The sequence below is a fragment of the Vollenhovia emeryi genome, unplaced genomic scaffold, assembly GCF_000949405.1.
Source record: "Vollenhovia emeryi isolate VEMERY1.0 unplaced genomic scaffold, V.emery_V1.0 DF939132.1, whole genome shotgun sequence".
NCBI lineage: Eukaryota > Metazoa > Arthropoda > Insecta > Hymenoptera > Formicidae > Vollenhovia > Vollenhovia emeryi.
The window spans coordinates 1,527,838-1,536,493 of NW_011967234.1; the positions used below are offsets into that span (position 1 = coordinate 1,527,838).

Below are 8,656 nucleotides of genomic sequence, written 5' to 3' on the forward strand. Positions count from 1 at the left end.
AAAAAAAGTACCATCGTGGCGTTTAATTAAAATTTTTGTCGGTGCGAAAGTTCGGCATTGCCTGGTACTGAATGAGATAACAGTGATAAAACGGAGTAGCACGATTGTCATAGTCACATAGTAATATAGAGGAAAGTCTCGTGATACGAGACAACGGGGTTTCTACTAAATTAATTGTCTGTTGGTTGCACCATGAATTTATTGCCCATGGATCGAGATATATTTAGTGGAAAATCCACTGTCAGATTGTGTTATCGTCGCGAAAGAAGGTTGCAACTGAATTTGGATGTTGAAAACCTACTATCTCGTATTAGAAGCCTATAACAGGGGACCTTCCTCTACTAAATACAATGCAACAATTATGTACATTCGCCGCGTGGCTGTCAAGCTACGTGCTCTCTCAAAGTCAATCAGTTGACTGTTTTCAGTGATAATCCGCTGATTGACTTTTAGAGGGTAACGTCAAGCAGCTTGCGCCGGCATTGCGGGACGTACATTTCATCCAGCCGGTGGATTCAGACTCTCGGAGGCCGGCGAGATGCAGCACGCCGTGTGTGCAGCGTCAGCTGAAGAAGCGCGCGTATATCAAGCCTGTTTGTACCTACGGAGTGGGTCATCGTGCGCAACAATACGACAATTTGGCCGCGGCCGATACGAGATCTCACGACGTCGCTTTCCCACCCTCCCGTTACCCCCTGCCCTCGCCGTCAGGGTAGACGCCGACTCTCCCGCCGCCACCCTCTCGTTTCCACCGGTTCCCCGACGTCGCATCGATTTAACGGGGTTCCGTGCCGCGATCCCACGACGGCTTGCGTGCGTGCGTGAGTGCCTGCGTGAGTGCCTGCGTGCCCCACGCACTCATACACGCGCGCGCACGTGGCGTAGCGGCGACGCGTGTACCTGCCGCGTCGTCCATTTCGAGAATCCGACGCGATCTTATCTGCCGTGCGGCTCCGGGCCGCCACGACTCCCGCGAAGAGCATCTTTGATTTAGTGCGGAGAAGAGGCACAGGGGAGAGGACAGTCGCGGGACGCGGGGGAGAAGCCGGAGGGGGACGACGGACCAAGGAGCGGCGCTCCGTTTCCGAGCGAACCGCGGCTGCGTTCCGCGACAACTTTTCTTCTTAGAGTTAAATCAAGAGAGTGTCGAGACGCGCCTCTCCTTCGCCCTCCAGCGTTAAATTTAAACGTTCCTAGCAAGTAGACCGCGCAGGTACAACGCTTTATCAAAGTACAGATACGTCTTATCACTGTATTCGCAACGCGGGGATCAATGCTCTCGGAATATAAGGAATGCATCGCGTTTCTCATGTCCGTCACATTTCTCTCATTCATCCTAATCGATTTCTACATCGTGCTTATTTCGTCATTCGGAAAGATATAAGAAATGCGTCACACACGTGACGCTCGTTACATTTGTCTCGTTCATTCGTTATAACCGCGATTTCGACGGCATTCTTTTTCCAATCCAAAAGATTTCTCTCTCTCTTTCAATTGTATATTGAAAATGTAAATAAAACTGGCGCCGCAGTGAGAACAGAAGGCGACGCGTAACATCTCGGCCGAAATTGAGTTAACGGTTGATTCCTGCTCCGACATGAAACTAAAATGTTTGGAAAAATTAGTCAACATTTATCTTAAGAGACTCCCTTTCACGGGAAAGTGGTCTGAAATTTTCTGAAAAAATTAATATGACGTTTATAAAACAGTTTTCGTTCTTTTTCTTTTTCAAATATACATGATTTTGTTACATGCATCCATTCTGTTCTCACCGATTCAGACCCGATTTCGCCAACGTCGTTTAACTTTAATTCTAGTTTAATTCAACGTTTGTCTCTTTTTAAGGAAACAATTGAAACAAAGGATGAGGTAAAGTAATTCAACTAACTGTACGTTTAAAGTTAGTCGACGTTGATGAAACTGGACGTTATTTTTTTTCTCTCTCTTTCGATATTGTTCTCTCAAGCAATCGCGCACGTCGTATGCGAATGAAAGTCGTACAGCGAGTCAAAAAGTACGTCGAATAGCGCAGAGATACTCACATCTTTCAGCGGCACTTTGAACGCTATGATCTTGGTGCCCTTGATCGCATCGCCGAAAGGTTTGTACTCTAACCATCTGAAACCAGAGAAAAAAAACATGGAGAATTGATACTAAACGGCGTCGCGTTCGCGGCGATTTGGCAGCGGGAGAGAGTCCGGCCGAATCCGAGAGCCGGATTCATCAAAGGATACCTTTTTTATCAATTCGACTCGACTCTCCGATCCCGGTATTTTGCGCGTCCTTACGCGCCCGGAAAGACGACACGGTTGAAACGTCGAGGTATGCACATCACGCGTGAAACGGAACGAACGGAACGCACCCTTGGACGTCATCTTGCGCCTCGTCGTCCGCGCGGATCCGAATCGATACTTACGAAAATGACGCGCTTCCACCTCGCGGGAACGCGTTCACTTTCCGCCCCGCTCTCTCTCCACTCAACGTCGGTCGACTTCGCGAGGGCACGTTGCTGAGAAAACCAAACGCCCGGCGCGATACTTACCAAGTAACGTGTCGAAATTGGCGAGGAGGATTCAATCGAGGCTCAGCAACCCGCGCGATACGCGAAACGACTCGCAATTTTCAAACGGCGGTTAGACTTGACAAGCGGCGCCACCTCGGGGAGAGAGGCGGGAAACGGAGAGCGGGCGCGCACGCGCGCTCCGTCGGTAAGTCGGCCGTCCCCGAGAAATAGCTTTGGAATTCGCTTTCCCCGAAATAGCGGGGCCACGTCCCACTACCGGTTCCGCTTGCCGCGCCGGACAAACGAGAGCCGCGCGTCGCCCGGCGGATCGGCGGTCGCGCGCGATCGCGTTGCCGGCGTCGCGGGAAACGCGCCCGCCGGTATTTTGCGCGTCCTTACGCGCTCGGAAAGACGACACGTTTGAAACGTCGAGGTACTTGGGGTGCGTTCCGTTTCACGCGTGCAAGGATAAATGATGCATCATGCACATCACGCGTGAAACGGAACGCACCCCCTTGGACGTCGTCTCGCGCCTCGTCGTCCGCGCGGATCCAAATCGATACCTACGAAAATGACGCGCTTCCACGTCGCGGGAACGCGTTCACTTTCCGCCCCGCTCTCTCCACTCAACGTCGGTCGACTTCGCGAGGGCAGATTGCTGAGAAAACCAAACGCCCGGCGCGATAATTACCAAGTACCGTATCGAAATTGGCGAGGAAGATTCGACCGAGCGACCCACGAAACGACTCACAATTTTCAACCGGCGGTTAGACTTGGACAAGCGGCGCCATCTCGGGGAGAGAGGCGGGAAACGGAGAGCGGGCGCGCACGCGCGCTCCGTCGGTAAGTCGGCCGTCCCCGAGAAATAGCTTTGGAATTCGCTTTCCCGGAAATAGCGGGGCCACGTCTCGCTACCGGTTCCGCTTACCGCGCCGGACAAACGAAAGCCGCGCGTCGCCCGGCGGATCGGCGGTCGCGCGCGATCGCGTTGCCGGCGTCCGCGGGCGCGGGAAACGCGCCCGCGACGCCAGCGAGATGGTCGGCGCGTACATAACCTCGCCGCGACACGAGCCCGCCCGCGATCGTGCCGCGCGGGCGATCTCGGCCGTCCCGCGGCAACGCGGCGGGCCCGGCCGCGCGGCGAGCGGAGAGCTGCTTACCTGTCCGGTACCGAACCCGTCATGTTTGCCGTCCGTTCAGAAATCTCGTGGGGGAAACGGCATAACACTTGATACGCAATACCACAGCCGTGACACACCAATACGCGCGGGCGCGCGCACACGTACGGTTGGTCAGCCGCAGCAGACGCACTCGCGCGGAATCGACGGCGCTGCGAGATCGATCGATCTCTCGACGCGCGGCAACGATTTGGCGCGGGATTAAACCCTTTCTTTAAAGGCTGGTCTACAATACATGGAGTAAGCTGGAGTAAGGAGTAGGAGTAAGGAAATAAGTCCATTTTATTTCTTACTCCTACTTCAGCACTTAGGTTTACTCTCGGTGAATCAAAATGTTATCAATCAGAGTTACAAATATTTTAAAAATTATGCCTGTATTTCAGCTTCCTTACACCGAAAGCTACAAGTTAGGGCTCTCCCTTACTCCTTACTCCACGTATTGTAGACCAGCGCTAATAAACACGCAGGTTCCACTTTAAAAAGTATCCTTTAAAAAGAATAAAGGGAAGTAATACGGCCGTGAAAGGGTTAAGGTGGATTTCGAAAGAACAAATGGCGGGAAACCGATACCAACCGAAATGAAAAAGTTGATGTAAACATTATTATGCGGATAATTTATGTTAATGTAATTTTGAAATTCACCGCACAATTCTGGAAAATAGGTGTAGCATAAACACGCACAAAGTGGAGACTTTATCGGCAATGTCGAGAGATGCATAGAAAAATAGTTCCAAAAGTAAAAATAAGCGTAAGGGCGCGCAAAAGTCTCCTGATACGGTATCAAGTAAAACGCCGGCGTGGCCGCTCTCAGGTTTCGTAAAATTTCTCGTAGATTCGAGCTACACCATCGACGTCTCTATAGAGAAAGTTGCTATTGCGGTGGAAAGATAAATGTACTTGAAAAAAAAAACTACAATATAGATTAGAAATTCTTCTAGTTACTCTCTATAGTTTTTTTGGCATTTTTACAAGTACCTTACAATACCTTATACTTGAAATTTGAATATTATTATTTTTCACTCTAGTTGAAGGGATGAGAGGTTTTAATTACAGAAATTCCGATACAAGTTTTAAGTATATAAATAATACAATTTAATTATAATTGCACTTATTACATACATATAAAGAAGCTATTTAATAGCAAACAAAAACATGTACTCATACAACTTTAATTTCATTAACTGACTGGGCACTGCACGTCCTTAGACTCTGTCTTGAGTTGCAAAACTGTGGTTAGTATCTTCTTCTCCACGTCAAGAAGTTGAGGGGGCTTTTTATACTAAAATAAAAATCGGAAATAAAATAAATATCAAACGAACAAGCGATACAGCAGTAAAAATATTGACAAAAAAAAAGTATTTTCCCATACAGTTATAATTAAAGCATTGTACTGATGCCGAAATGATATCCTTTGCTGTTCCGGCTTTAGCCCGATTCTCTCGAGATCTGGGATCTTCATCTTTTTGAAATACTTCTTATTGCTTGTACGTACAGTCATGGTGCCATCAGATTCCGCAGTGACGGAATACACGCTTTCCGGATATGGCAAATTACTGATTCGCCATTCCATGGCCGTTTTCGTTATTCTTCTTGTAATAAACGGCTGCAAAAGATGAACTTAGAAAATGCAACATACATACAATTACAGGTATTACTTAAAGTTCCAGCATAACCATGTCAGAGTTATACAGGGTGAACCGCAAAGATCGTTCCGACCTTTTGCCATAAGAACTGAATTACTGAATAATTCTGATTAACTGAACGTTATAGGAGAAAAATAATGTATTGGCATGGCATAAAATATACTGTGAAAAAAATTATTTTTCTCCTATAGCATTCTGTTAACTAGAATCACAGTCTCTGATCTAATTCTTATGGTAAAAGGTTGAGATGACCCTTACGGTTCAGTCTGTGCACACATATACTCCGTTACTAGCAAAAAGAAAGCGACATACAGCGTTTGAACTTTCTTCGATTCCAAATATCTCAATATCATTCCGTCTACGTTCAGGATCGCCAACTTCCACCGTCCATCCGACGTTCGTGCCAAAAGTACTCCTATCCTTCCACGCTCGTCGCACGACCACATTTGTATTCATGTTGTATTCTTCTACCATTTCCTTCCCGTTTTCCAACAAAAAATGGACTTTTCTCGTTCCTGTAAAACATAATAGAGTCAATGAGAATCATAAATTTAGGCATAATAAAAATATCAATTTAAAAAGGTATTTATTATAAAATTAATAACAAATTTATGTAGTTTATGATACTTTAACATAATACCACGGTCTTGCTCAAGCTTGCATAAAATTGCACAAGGCTACTCCCGAAAATTTTAGGTTAGAAACAGACGTCCCATGAATCGACGTGGTACGATCGACAGTAATCATATAAATTGTAGAGCCATTTAATTGCTCACCATCCTCGATAATAGCGGTCTTCTTAGCCTTCTGAATAATATTCAACCACGAGTCGGAAGTCATTTAGTAAACGGTCTGTAAAACGTACAAACTCGTAAGGTTTCCTAGCAACCGTCTCAAACGCGGAAGACGGACGAACATCGATTGAGAGCAGAGAGAGGCCTGAGAGCGGCCACGCCGTAGGATTTACTTGGGACCGATTTTGCCGCCACCAAAAGCAGATGTAAGAACTACGGAGTCACATCCACTTATCGACACAGTCGATAAATACCACTTTTTGATGCGTGTCCGTGCTACATCAGACACGCCTACTTACAATTAGTGAGAAATGATTCATTTTTCACTAAATAAGCGACAAATGATTCGTCGATCGATGACGAAACGACGTCGATCGACATCGACACCGTCGAATTGACATCGATTCGACATCATTTCGACGTCGATCGACGAATCATTTCTCACTGGGTATAGGCCGATGGACACACGTCAAAAAGTGATATTTATCGACTGCGTCGATAAGTGGATGTGTCTTCGTAATTTTATATTCACGTTCAGTGGCGATGTCAACATGAGAATAAGTTCCCACGTAAATCCTACGACGTGGCTGCTCTCAGGTTTTTTTTCTGGTACGACGCGCGGAACGTTCTTTGGCCTTGGCCTTGGCGCGTAGCGGCCGCGGCGGCTCGAGGTAAACAAGCGGCGGTCGCGGCGGCTCGAGACAAAAGAGCGGCGGCCGCGCCGAAATGAGACGTACCGGACGTACGAAGCATTACCATTCGAACCGCCCGTACGAATGGCACGGGACGATGTGCGCGATCGTGTTACTGACGCCGTCTTCGTTTGCACGGAAGGCGGACCGTCGAATCGCCGTCTACCGTTCGCGCTCGCTATTCCTTCGATGTGAGTAGAGGAAAGCCGCGAGTTTGTCGATTGTTCATCAATAAAAGGCATGTGAATTTACGCGTGTGAGATACACAGCGCGAGTGTCATTAAAGTGGATAGTCGCGTCGCTGACTCGACTCGCGTAGTATCGCCCGTTAGCGCGGGGGCGGACGGATACGGCGCCATGTTGGTCTGTTCGAGAAGCATCGCGGAGTGCCGTGGACAAGCAGCGGATCGGTCTCCTGCGCCGTCGGTCGTCGCGACGCTCTTCGCGACGCTTTCCGCGACGGTGGTGAGTAACGCTGATCAAATAGAGCAATCGCGGCGTAGAGATTGTTCGATGCTCATGCGTCGGCGATTCACCGAGACGCGTAAATCACGCGAGAAATCCCGGGCGGAATCTTTGGCGCAGCCGGATCGTCGCGGCGTCGCGGGTGTACCGAGCTCCAATTTTGACTCGTGTCTCTTCGCGCGTGTAGAAATACCCGAGTTTTCCACGCGCCACGCACGGCGAGAGAAGTGTTCGCCCCGTTGAACGCTCGCGTTCGGTTGCGAGACGCGTCAAGCCTCGCGTATCTCCGAGTCTTTCTCGCCGGGACGTTCCCGCGGTTTCGCGCGACGCCATCGTGACGGCTCGCATTCCCGCGCGCGATTGTATCTCTCTCTCTCGTTGACGTTGTAACGAGCTCGCGTCGGTTAACGCCGGGAGTGCCGTGTCGCGCGTTACTTGGACATAATTAGCTTTTTTTCGCGAGTGCCGCGGAGTGCCGCGTTGTGCCGTGTGCCAGGGCGAAATGGAGAAATCTGAGAGGAAGCGGCGGTCTGGGAGGCATCGGGCAACGGCGGAGCAACCCTCTGGTGAGTACAATTATTCATACATTTTATACATTCTTCTTGCGTTAACTTCATTCCGCGGATTGCTTTTATTCGCCTTTCCGTCTGTTTGACTCGACCGTTCGAACGATTCGCACGAGCATTCGTCAAATATCGTTTCATGGAAAAGGTTCGCGTAAATAATGCACAGAAACGGTCCACGTAGATCTAAATATCTCTCTCTCCCTCTCTCCCCCTCCCCCTTCCCCCCCCCTCTCTCTCTCTCTCAAAATCTTGTTAACATTATTTTAATATGAATTTGTATGTTACAGGATCGACACAACGTAACTAACTCCGCTGCTGCACATCAGTCCGGTGAGTGACAAGTCTTTTTTACCAAGGCAACGAATCTACCCCATACAGCACGCATGTCTAGACATGCATCTCTAAAAGACGTCTTAAAGACGTATTAAAGATGTCTTTTAAACATGCGTGCTGTATGGGACATCTTGTAGATCGTAGATCATAGATCGTAGAACGTATTGTAGATCGTAGTAATTGACAGATTCGTTGCCTGAAAATGGATGGACTGCAATATAATTTCACATTCTATTTGATTTTTATTTAATCTATCGAAGAGAAGTTGTCGGGGCCTTTAAAGTTCAACGGGTTCTTGAATTTTCTTTCACATCCGTTTGATTGCATGGAGCTCATTTTCCATGTTGAGAATCATTGAACCACATTGCAGAAATTACGCGAACAGGACGAATGATTTATTGATGTATTCGTCGAGCTAAACAGTTGTAATCTATCCATTTTGCTTCCTTATAGAGGAAGCTTTGTTTTTTTATTAATATATT

The 8,656-nt window shown here is 48.0% G+C and overlaps 2 protein-coding genes across 2 annotated transcripts in view; both read right to left on the bottom strand.

Annotated features, from left to right (window-relative positions):
- LOC105568017 (RNA/RNP complex-1-interacting phosphatase) overlaps window positions 1-3,884 on the bottom strand; it is a 45,695-nt gene extending 41,811 nt beyond the window's left edge. The window contains exons 1-2 of the mRNA XM_012023358.1: window positions 3,664-3,884; window positions 2,043-2,118 (exon numbers count right to left, since the gene is read on the bottom strand). Coding sequence (XP_011878748.1) covers window positions 2,043-2,118; window positions 3,664-3,686 — 99 coding nt within the window. The 5' untranslated portion in view covers window positions 3,687-3,884. The remainder of the gene's footprint in view (window positions 1-2,042; window positions 2,119-3,663) is intronic.
- Window positions 3,885-4,749: 865 nt separating this feature from the next.
- On the bottom strand, window positions 4,750-6,268 carry LOC105568018 (protein DPCD). The gene is made up of 4 exons (XM_012023359.1): window positions 6,101-6,268; window positions 5,637-5,839; window positions 5,051-5,284; window positions 4,750-4,960 (listed from the first exon to the last, which is right to left on the bottom strand). Exons 1-4 carry the CDS (start codon window positions 6,162-6,164, stop codon window positions 4,859-4,861), a joined length of 603 nt encoding a protein of 200 aa, XP_011878749.1. The 5' UTR covers window positions 6,165-6,268; the 3' UTR covers window positions 4,750-4,858.
- Window positions 6,269-8,656: the final 2,388 nt, after the last annotated feature.

What these genes read in the sequence shown, in the direction of transcription:
- LOC105568018 (XM_012023359.1), bottom strand. Translation starts at nt 6,164, where the DNA reads ATGACTTCCGACTCGTGGTTGAATATTATTCAGAAGGCTAAGAAGACC. An exon ending in TCGAAGAAAGTTCAAACGCT is followed by an intron (nt 5,285 to 5,636) that starts GTATGTCGCTTT and finishes CATCTTTTGCAG; the next exon opens with CCGTTTATTACAAGAAGAAT. An exon ending in ACAATGCTTTAATTATAACT is followed by an intron (nt 4,961 to 5,050) that starts GTATGGGAAAAT and finishes TTTTTATTTTAG; the next exon opens with TATAAAAAGCCCCCTCAACT.